Source organism: Solanum tuberosum, unplaced genomic scaffold, assembly GCF_000226075.1.
Source record: "Solanum tuberosum cultivar DM 1-3 516 R44 unplaced genomic scaffold, SolTub_3.0 scf00181, whole genome shotgun sequence".
Taxonomy (NCBI): domain Eukaryota; kingdom Viridiplantae; phylum Streptophyta; class Magnoliopsida; order Solanales; family Solanaceae; genus Solanum; species Solanum tuberosum.
The window spans coordinates 759006-770568 of record NW_006239106.1 but is presented as its reverse complement, the minus strand read 5'-3'; the positions used below and the strand labels follow the sequence as shown (position 1 = coordinate 770568).

Below are 11563 nucleotides of genomic sequence, written 5' to 3'. Positions count from 1 at the left end.
ATAATAATTATTGGATACCTTTAACTATTGCTCTGTATTCAGCTTCTGCGCTAGACAATGAGACAACCTTTTGTTTTTTACTTTTCCAAGTAACCAAGTTACCTCCAACAAAAGTGAAATACCTCGTTGTTGAGCGTCATCATTCTTCTTTGGCACCCCAATCTGAATCACAATAACCCATATTTTTGTATGGTGATTCTTACAGAACATGAGGCCTCTTCCTGGTGCTGACTTCAAGTATCGCAAGACTCTAATGATTGCATTCATATGAACTTCACTTGGATTATGCATAAAACGACTTACCACACTAACCGCATAAGCGATATCTGGTCAGGTATGTGATAAGTATATCAAGTGTCCCACTAATCTTTGATATCTTGCTAATTTGTTAGTAGGAACTTGATCAGGAAGTTCCTCCAAGCTCTGATTTTGTTCAATCGGTGTATCAATAGGTTGACAACCTAACATTCCCGTCTCCTTTAACAAATCAAGAACATATTTGCATTGAGACAAAAATATTCCTTATTTGGACCTAATAACTTCAATACCCAAGAAATACTTTAATCCTTCTAGATCTTTCATATCAAATTCAGAGGACAAGCAAGTCTTCAATTAAGTCATCTCATCAACATCATCACCAGTAACAATCATGTCATCAACATAAATTATAAGAATAGTTATCTTACCATTTTGTCTCTTCAAAAATAAGGAATGATCTGCGTTTCTCTGAGTGTAACCATATTTATTCATTGTTAGTCGGAACCTTCCAAACCATGCCCTAGGCAATTGTTTCAGACCATACAATGTCTTTTTTAGCTTGCACACTAAATCTGTATTTCTAGAAGTATTGTAACCAGGAGGTATGCTCATATATATTTCTTCAGATAATTCTCTGTGCAAAAAAGGATTCTTCACATCATATTGTTGTAGAGGCCAGTCAAGATTAGTAGCTATTGATAATAGAACACAAACAATACTTAGCTTTGCCACTAGCGCAAAAGTCTCCTGATAATCAACACCATAGGTTTGTGTAAAGCCACGAGCAACTAGTCTTACTTTGAATTGATCAATTGAACCATCTGGCTTGTGTTTCACTGAAAAAACCCATCTGCATCCAACTAGTTTCTTCCCTTTTGGTAACGACACAATATCCTATGTATAATTTTTCTCTAGTGCTCGCATCTCCTCATTCATAGATTCTACCCATTTAGGATCATCCAATGCTTCTTCAAATCTTGTAGGGATAATAACTGATGACATATGATTCACAAAGCCTTGGATAGAGCTTGGTAAGTGTCCACTGAAAACATAATGAGCAATAGGATATTTGACTTGGATTTTCAGGAGAGTATCTTGCTGGTGCTTTTCCTCGATTGATCTTAGGAAGTAACTGATACCTATTCTTGTTATCATCACTAAAATCAACTAATATAGTGTCATCAATTAAATTATTAGTATTAGTCTCCTCATAAGTAACACATACCTCAGGAACATCATTAGAAGGAACATTATTGGTGGGTACTAAAGGTACTGGAGAGGGGGATTCTTCACTTTCTTGTTGCACTATTTGATTCAGAATGCCTTGGTCTGGGGTTGTTGAGCTAAGCCATGAATTTATCTGAATTTGTACCACTATTATCAGGTAGTAACACCATCCTATTTTGCTTTTCAACCTTATTCTCCTGTTGAAGAGAAAAACTGGATAACTCCAGAGAGAAATACATATCGGTCTTAGAAAAAGTAACATCCATAGTAACGTACAATCTTTTGGTAGGAGGATGATAACATTTGTAGCCCTTTTTATGAGGCAAATACCCAACAAAGACACACTATAATGCACATGGATCAAGCTTCGTACGTTTGTGTTTAGGGAGGTAAACAAAACAACACAACCAAAAACTCGAGGTTTTAATTTTAAGGTAGATGAGAGGATAACAAAATTGGAGAGGTGATTTAAGGGAATCTTAAAATGGAGAACACTACTTGGTACACGATTTATTAAATAAACATCATACAAAATAGCATCCTCCCAAAATGAGGGTTGTATATGAGAACTAATCAAGCATGCACTCGTAACTTCCAATATATGGCGATTTTTCTTTTGTGCTACGCCATTTTGCTGAGGTGTAAAAGCACATGTAGTTTTCTGAATGATACCATGATTTTGGATATACGACTGCAACACTTGATTAACATATTCTCCACCATTATCTGCCCTAAGAACTTTTATTTTGGCTTAAAATTGAGTTTGAATCATCTTATGAAATGAGTGGAATCATTCAGAAACATCACTTTTATTCTTCAGTAGATAAATCCATGTCATACGACTAAAATCATCAACAAAGATTGCAAACCAACGATAGCTAGATGAACTAGAAACTGGAGAGGGACCCCACACATCCGAGTGAATCAATGCAAACATCTCAGTCACCTTACTAGTACTTAAAGGATAAGTAGTGCGATGACTTTTAGCTAATACACAAACATCACAATGAAAATTAGAGAAATCGCACTTTGAGAACAAAGTTGGGAATAAGTGTTTAATGTAGCCAAGAGAAGCATGACCAAATCTTCGATGTCACATCCATATTTGGTGTTCTTTAGTAGAAAAAGGAACCTTGACTGGTTAGAGCAATACCATGACATACATCATCCACATAATAGAGCCCCCTCTTTTAGTACCACACCCAATAATCTCCTTGCTGTTGAGGTCCTGAAAGATACAGAAATAAGGATACATTTATACTAGACAATTTAATTGTTGAGTTACTTGAGACACAAATAAAAGATTATTGGATAGTGAAGGAACAAATAAAGTATGATCTAAAGACAAGGAGGGAGACAAAACAACAGTTCCAGCACTAGTAACTGGGGATGATACACCATTTGTGTTGGACATATGTGAACGACGTGGTTTATTAGGAGCTTGTAACAGCGACTGATCAAAGGTCATATTTAGTAGCTCCGGAGTCAATAACCCATCCAGTGTCTTTATCAGAATCCTTTTTAATCAGAGTTGATCCAATATTACCTTATGAGTGTCTAGGTATCGCTAAATCAGAATCACCAATTTCAGTTGAAACCAAAGTCGTTTCGGCAGTTGGCAGTGATGTGGTAGTTGAAACCATAGCAACAACTTTCCCATCATTTTTATCACCATCCTTTCGATCTCTCTATTCCCTGGACTTCTTTTCATTTAAACTATTCTACCAATTTGGATATCCATGTAACTTAAAACAATTCTCAACTACATGTTTGGGATTATCACAATGAGTACAACCCTTTCACCATTGCTACGAGCTTTTGATCAATGGTAATCTCGATTCTGGACAAAAGAAACCTTTGCTGCCATATCCATCTTGGAATTTGTATTATTATTTAGCATTGCGTTCCTCCGTTGTTCTTCACTTTGAACCATAGCAATAACAGATTCTGGATTGGAAAAAGGGTTTGCGCGAAGAATATCACTTCGAACACGATCATAAATATCATCCAAACCAGCCAGAAAGATATACACATGTTCTTTTTCAATTTCCTTCTGGCGAGCCTGGACAACATCAGGTTGTGTGAAAGATATGGGCTTACGATGATCCAGTTCCTTCCATATTTTGCTTAAATATGCAAAGTATGTAGAAACTGTTTTCCCCTCTTGTTTCATACGCATTGCTTGACAAGAGAGTTCATAAATAACTGATCTATCAGCACTTTCATAATATGTTTGAGACACGGTGTCCCAAATACTCTTGGCCGTCGAAAGACGTGCAAATAAGCTCATAATGTCGGGTTCAATGGCACCGACGAGCCAACTTTTAACAATAGCATTATCGATACTCCATTTTTCATAAGTGGTATCAGTAGCGAGAGGCTTTTAACTGTTCCTGATAAATATCCCAATTTTCCACGACTTGCAACAAACATCTCAACAACTTGAGACCAAAGAGAATAATTCTTTCCATTTAGTTTTACACCAAAAGGAATGGCTATAGGTTTAAGGATGATGTTTGTATTTTTAGAGGATTCACCCATCATAGAATTATAGACTTAGGATAAAGAAAAGAAATTTTGCTCTGATACCAACTCAAAATGGGTGAAAAAGATACTTTCATTATGTATCAACTATACGTTATATAAAATTACAAAGATATGGTAAGATATTTACAATTCCAACGAATATGCTACTATAATCCCAAAAGATATCCTAAACAATCCACAAGATATTCTAATTGATCTCAAATAATTAGAAACAAATCTACACATTAACTACTTTTCCAAACTCATGCTAACAGATTGTCTATCCGAAAAAGATGAATTTCATGTTCAAATTTGTGAACGTGACCCACTTAGCAGGCGTAGTTTGATAGTTGGATAAGAAATTAATTATTTATGTATGAATTTTTGTATAATTTATATGATGTTTGGTAGGTAGATAAAAAATAGGCTTAAGTCATAGGCGGCCACTTAAAGTTGTCCGCATATTTCACTTTAACACCTCAACTAAAAACTCTACCTATTAAACACCCTATACAACAAAGAATTTGTACCTATTAAACCATTTTCACTGACATGACAAAGTGTGTGTAAAGCACACAAAGAGAGGCGCGTAAAAGGACAAGTTTTAGCCAAAACAAAATCTTTTTATATCTTCTTCTTCTTTATTTTCATGGATGTTCCCACCACCATTTTACCATTCCAACCATCCACACCACCCACAACTCCTTCTCCTTTTCTCGATTTTCAGCCATTCTTTTTTTCAAGTACACCACCTTATTTTTTTCCATCAAATCGGTCGTCATCATCCACAAATCTACCATCGTCAAACGACCTTTGCCTTTCAAACGACCAACCGCACATTCAAATCTGCCACCAAATTTTTCGTCGGAAAAAATGGTATTGCCGCTGCCACCATACATATCTCTCCCTTCTTCTTCTCTTTTGTCAAATCGAACCCAAACATAAATTAAATATAAATCTGTAAAACAAAAGAAATGCAGAAAGAGAAGAAAATTTTGTGAAGAAGAGGAAGTGGGGATGCCTTTCCTATGACATGGAATGTTAAGCAGACATCATGACATAAAGACACAAAAAATTTAAAATAACAAGAATCTAGGGTGTGTTTAGTATGAATGAAAATGTTTTCCTGGAAAATAAGTAGACTTTGAACTTATTTTCTCATGTTTGGTTGGTGAGTAGAAAATATTTTCCGGAAAAGTTTTTTGTGTGTTGATTTATGAATGAAAAATATTTTTGAGAAAATATCTTTTATTTTTACTAGAAAGTAAACAATAATTTTTGAATTGAAACTGAAAATATTTTTTAAAAATAAACTTAAATTTTTTTGAGGGAGGCTAGGTTGGTGGAGGGGGTAGAGGTGAGATGGGGAAAAAAAATAAAAATTTGAAATTGAAAATATTTTAAAAAATAAACTTAAAAATATTTTGAAAAGCACTTAATTTAATTTTTTGAGGTTTTTTTAAAAGGTTTAAATTTATATTTTCAACAAAAGAATAATTATAATTTGAAGTTGGATGAGAGTTTTGGAAAATGTTTTCCTTAATTTTTTAAGGGAAGTCATTTTCCTTAAATTTGAGGAAAATGAGTTGATTTGGAAAACATTTTGCTCAACCAAACATGAGAAAATTGAGAAAATGTTTTCCTTCTTACCAAACACACCCTAAGAGACAATTTTTGCACTAACATCAATCACATTACGTTCCTGTTTCATCAAATTCACGAGAATTTGAACTTGTTTTTTCCTCAAAGGTTGAAAAGATTGAATCTTTGCATTACTTAACAAATACAGAGTGCATAATTTACGCATGTTTCTCCAGTAAGGTCCGTAATTAGACGAGACAAGATTTCTACGATTGTAGAAAAGGGTCTCTGCAACTTCATTAGAAGGTCTACTAGCAAATAGTAAATCATGAATTTTCAAGAATTGCTCTGCAGCATGAGGTGATGAAGCAACAATTACAGGAACAAGACCAAAGTGGATTGACATTATGGGACCATATTTTTTCGATATTTTTCCAAGATCTTGATGAAGATTTTCACCAAACATATGGAGATTTCCAATAAGAGGGACGCCTCTTGGACCTGGAGGAAGTTTCTTGTTAGTGAACTTTTTTTGAAGTTGTTGAATAAGAAGAAATAACAGGGGAATTAGTGCAAAAGTTATTAGCCATAGAAAAGCCATGGAGTTTGAAGCACTTTTTTATGGTACTAATTGAATGTTGAGATTGTAGTTTTACTTATAGGGTGTAGCACTATCTGATAAAAGAGAAATTGTGGTGAAAATGGAAGGCAAAATGATAGACTACAAGACAAAAATGCAAAATATCTAAGACACTGTTTGAATTCGCTTAAAAAAAAGTAATTTTTAAATTAAAATAAAAAGTCAAACTTACATGTATATGTGAGTGCTTCTAATTACTTCTTTATATTTGATCGAGTCATGTTAAGTAAATCAAGGATATGTGGGATCTATTTTGAATTCAAAGCAAGGTCTATAGATGAAACTAATTCAAAAATAGTATATTGTTATAATAATGAGAATAAAATATTATACAACAATTGTCAATCTTATGTAAAATACAACCGTGCATAATAAACTTGTCAATTAATTTTTTGAGTTTCACTTTTTTCATAATAATCTTACTTGCCGATTAACTGTTTGATATTTTCATAATAAATCTCATGCTTGTTTTTTATTTTATTTATTTGTTTCATGTTTGAATCCTCTTTTATTTATTATTACTTGTCTTTCATTTTTATTCAACAAATTGTAGTCATAGGATCAGAGACAACAACTTTGTTGGCTTTGCAATTAATATGCAAGAATGCGGTGTCAAATGGTATAGGGATCATAAGTCTAAGAAGCTTTGACACAGTAGTTTAATATAAATTTCAATTATTAAAAGAGTCAGTAATGTGTTACTGATTCATATAATTGTTCTAACCTCGTATGTTATTTTTACGTTGTATGAATTCTTAAATATTTATATTTTCTACACAGGTTCAGACGTTTTCTTATTCAGATTCATGGATACATTAAGCCATTTAGATAATAACCATGTTCATTTCTTCATCAAACACTTGAGTAAATTAACAATAAACTCAAATAAACATTTTACATGGGTGAAATCAGTATAGAAGTTAATTTTGCTTAACAGTATCTATCAGTAGATATGATACGATATAATATATTGATGAAGTTCAATTGTGCAAAAATAATTTCAAGAATGATATTACATTTTTTTTTATAGATAAGTTATTTCATATTTGTATGGAATTTTTTTTGAAGTGTGCTACAGGGAATTTATTTTTTTTGGCTAATCTTTATTTACGAGAACCAAGTATTTAATCTGCATTTAAATTGCTAATCAGTGATATTAAGTGTTTTTCTCATAAAATATAAAATGCTTTAAATTAGAATTCAGGTGGCAATAATAATAGCAAAAACAAAATGAATTGCTAATCAGTTAGTTTCCAGAAAATATAGCCAACAATTTTAATATCTATTTTTCGTTTTCTATTGTTAAATTAATCTGTGTTTATGCTTATTTCTATATACAAAATTTTAATAAATGAAATTTAACATTTTATATACCATTTAAAACCTAAATTCTACACAAATTCACGTAATCTTTTATCAATATTTAATAGGAGAGGTAAAAATCATCATGTTTTAGCACCACACAAAAAAAAATATTTATTATTAAAATAAAAATAATAACGAAAAAAATAAAATTAAAATATTCCTAACTGCATATTAACTCTCCAAGTTGGAGTCCTAAAAATGTGCAAGCTTAAATTATTACTCTCCATGTTGGAGTCTAAAAACGTGCAACCTTAAATTAATGCGCGCTTAGAACTCTTCTTCTTCTTCTTTCTGTTGGAAGTTTACATATTTAATATTAACTATTCAAATTTTTTTTAAAAATTAATTGCAATTACTTTTTAAATTTTAAGTTACGAAAATTGCAACGATGGCCTCAAATTTAGGTAACTGATCAAGAATTTAATTCTTGAAAAAAAACATTTATTTATATTAAAAATAACTATTAAAATTCTTAACTGTTGATTATCTTATTTATAATTCCAAATCACGATTCTAACTTATATTAACCACAAACGGCATACTACCCGAAAATGCAACAATTTATGAAAATTTTGTGAATTGGACACCTTCTCAATCAAATGCTTTGATCTTAGCATGTAAACTCCAAGACGTTATGACTTTTTTGCAGCCACAAATAATGAAGCATTCAAGAGTGTTTGTCTAAATATACATAAGGAAAGGCTATGATACATCATTTTATGAGTTACTCGGATAGTATCACACCAATTTTTGGTGTATAAAAAGGTAGGAAATTAAAGGCTTGGATGACATGAAACTTTTTCCGTCTCTTCTATGCTATTAAAACCATCCGTATCCACTTTTCAAATTCGGGATCCACATATTCTTCATTTCTTATTTGATAATTGAAATAATTTATGAGGATGCAACTAAAATCAAGTTTTTAATTTACATTGTTTAATTTATTTAGCTGTTTAATTATTGTTAATTATTATTTTATTATTGTTAACTTCTGTGATTTGAAAGAATAACCAATTTAAGAAATGCATATTAATTTAATATGCACAAATAAATAAGTTAATAATTTGTATCATTATTTTTAAAATATACATTACTAAATGCATGATAAATTTTATTACTCTCTCCGTCCCATTTTATGTGGCACTTTTCAGATTTCAAGATTCAAACAAGTTTATCTTTGACCGTAAATTTTTCATAGATCTTTTAAATATTTTGAATCATCAATTATTGTGACTTATAGTACTTTTTACATAGTTTACAAATATATAAATTTCATTTCAAGAAAATTGAAGATTCCATGCGCAAATTCCCAGACAAACTTAAACTGTTTGACTCTCGAAAAATGAAAAGTGCCACATAAATTGGGACATAGGGAGTAGTTATTTTTAATTTAAAATATTATAATATTTTAAAATATCCGCGTAATGTACCGGCACTTATACTAGTTCTAATAATAGTTTGATGCTTTAGGGTGGTGAGTTTTTATTTTTTTATTTTTTTATTTTTCATGAGATTAGATGTCAATCTAGTGACGGGAACCACATTACTATCATCAACAAAATAATAGGAGAGGTAAAATTAAATCCAGTCCATCCAATCCGTTTAGGTTTCTTATTTATTAGTTCTACTCATTTCAATCCATTGTAAATTTGGTTGATATGTAATGCATATTAATTCATGAAAAATCTTGTCAGAATATTTTTAAAAAGCTATTTTGAGTCTTGTTGTTTTATGACCAACATGATCCGTTTTGAGTCTTTTGACCTCAAACAAATTTGAGTTGGGTTGGATATTGACCTATTATGACCCAGCCCCATTGTCATCCATACGTTGAACATATAACAATATCATTTAATCTTGTAATCTTAAACTTATCAGGTGAAAAATTAAATTAAAAAGTTGTCATAAAGAAATATTCTTTTTAAAATAAACTAAAAGGAAAATAAGATAAATAAATTAAAATGAATAAAATATTTACTAGGAGTTCTCTTCTTCTATAATAATTAATTAGCATGCCTAGTCTCTTTATCTCACTTGGATATATAAATTAATTTACAATTACTTTGTATGTTCACTTAGAATAATATTCGATTTAATCATTGAATTCTACCTAGTTTAAATTAAATTCAAAAGAAAATTATAGTTATGTATATTTAAAGGTGTCTAACATCTCATTTTCAACATAAATTGAAAAAAAAAAAGGTTAGGCACACTAGTAAAAATAGAGTTAACTTGCAATTAGTCATAGACCCATAGTAAATAAATTATCAGAGTTGATTTTCGCAAAGCTGATGCAGGTTTTGAGAAATCTCATTTAATGAAATTAGGGATGTTAAATAGGCGGGTTGAGTTGAAATTGGAGATATTAGAATGAGTTGAAATAGAAATTGGGTCGGGTCTTGACCCGTCCAAGTTTGCTTTGGGCTCAAATGAGTTGGGTTTAAATGGACTAAAAATCGAGTTGAGTCATGACCCACCCAACCCATAATTTTAACATATAGTTATTTAACTTTTATAACCACAATTTGAATTTCAACTCAATAAAATTTTAAAAAAGAAGTTACAAATGGATAGATAAATTCTAAAAGATATAAAATAGATAGTGATTCATACCTTAAATATAGGAACATACATTACATCAATCCAAATAAAGAGTCTTAAAACGGATTGAAAATTGAAGATTAAATTAGACTCAATTAAATATTTTCTTAAAATGAGTTAAGGCTTGAATGAATTGAGATTAAACCCAATTCAAATTATCTTGAGCCCAACCCTTAAAATTTTGGGTGGGTTGGATGGGTCACCTATAGTTGGGCTAATTTTTGATACCCCTAAATGGAATATTGATATTTTGCAAGGTCCAAAGTTGCTTTAAAAAGGAAAAAGAAGCTATTTTGCAAGGAAGATATGATACTTGTGCCTAACTCAATCTCAAAAATTAGTTTATTAGGGAGATTTCCCAATTTCATATAAACAGACTATCGGTCCATTTTCTAATCAATGTGACACCTATTATCCACTTTAACACCTCCTTCAAGCCTAGGCCCAACTGAAGGCTAGATTAGGAGCCCAAAATGGGAATGAACCTGACTCTGATACTATGTGCAAGGAAAGATATGACATCTGAGCCTAACTTTACCCAAAAAATTAAGGAAAACGTACATAAATGGGCCATAACACTCTGTCACTCCCCAAGCCTACACCCTGGGCAGGACTGACACACGTGAACCATTGATGGCCCCAAGCGAACCCTTGGCCTGGCTTATTCAGCGGAAGACTTAAACATAAGAAACATAACTCATTGCAATAACTTAAGAAATAATAACTTAGCCAAGATGGCAACTCAAGTCTTAAACGTATACAACTGAAATGAATAAGACTAAAGAACTATAACTATATGTCTATAAAGCCTCTAAAACAAAGAGGGATGTCGGGACAACACCCCCGATCATTCTAACAACTGAAAACTAGAAAGCAATGTAAAAAAGAGCCCTCCAGAAAGCAAGGAGGCTCACCAACTGAATCTGAGTGCTCAACCTGATCAACGAGGCGCTGGATGCTGATCTTGGTTACCTGCGTCTGCATCATAAGACGATGCAAGCCAACTGGCATCAATACATTATATGTACGAGTATGCGAGTTGGAATGCTAAACATAACATAGGCTTGAAAAGAATCTGAAAGGAACACTTACCCTAGCTTTACTCAACTCCTGAATAACTCAACTCAATATAAAGCAATAAAACACATGCAATATATAGAAAGCTTGTAAAAACAGTGGAAAACAACTTAGTTCGTTAAACAAAATGCAATAACAAACTCAACTTTACTCATATAATAAAGTAATATTGGTTTTGTGGGAGTTTCTCTAACTGACAACCACCACTATTAGCCTAATTGGTGACACAACGTCTTGCCCACACTGCCAGAATTGTCCTATACTTTGTCGTCATATAGAACGCCTTAA

The 11563-nt window shown here is 31.9% G+C and overlaps 1 protein-coding gene across 1 annotated transcript; it reads right to left on the bottom strand.

Moving 5' to 3' along the window:
* Window positions 1–4658: 4658 nt before the first annotated feature.
* On the bottom strand, window positions 4659–6193 carry LOC107061941 (cytochrome P450 71A25-like). The gene is made up of 2 exons (XM_015311988.1): window positions 5710–6193; window positions 4659–4969 (listed from the first exon to the last, which is right to left on the bottom strand). Exons 1-2 carry the CDS (start codon window positions 6191–6193, stop codon window positions 4659–4661), a joined length of 795 nt encoding a protein of 264 aa, XP_015167474.1.
* Window positions 6194–11563: the final 5370 nt, after the last annotated feature.

What these genes read in the sequence shown, in the direction of transcription:
- LOC107061941 (XM_015311988.1), bottom strand. Translation starts at nt 6,193, where the DNA reads ATGGCTTTTCTATGGCTAATAACTTTTGCACTAATTCCCCTGTTATTT. An exon ending in GAATTTGATGAAACAGGAAC is followed by an intron (nt 4,970 to 5,709) that starts GTAATGTGATTG and finishes TTTGTTTTACAG; the next exon opens with ATTTATATTTAATTTATGTT.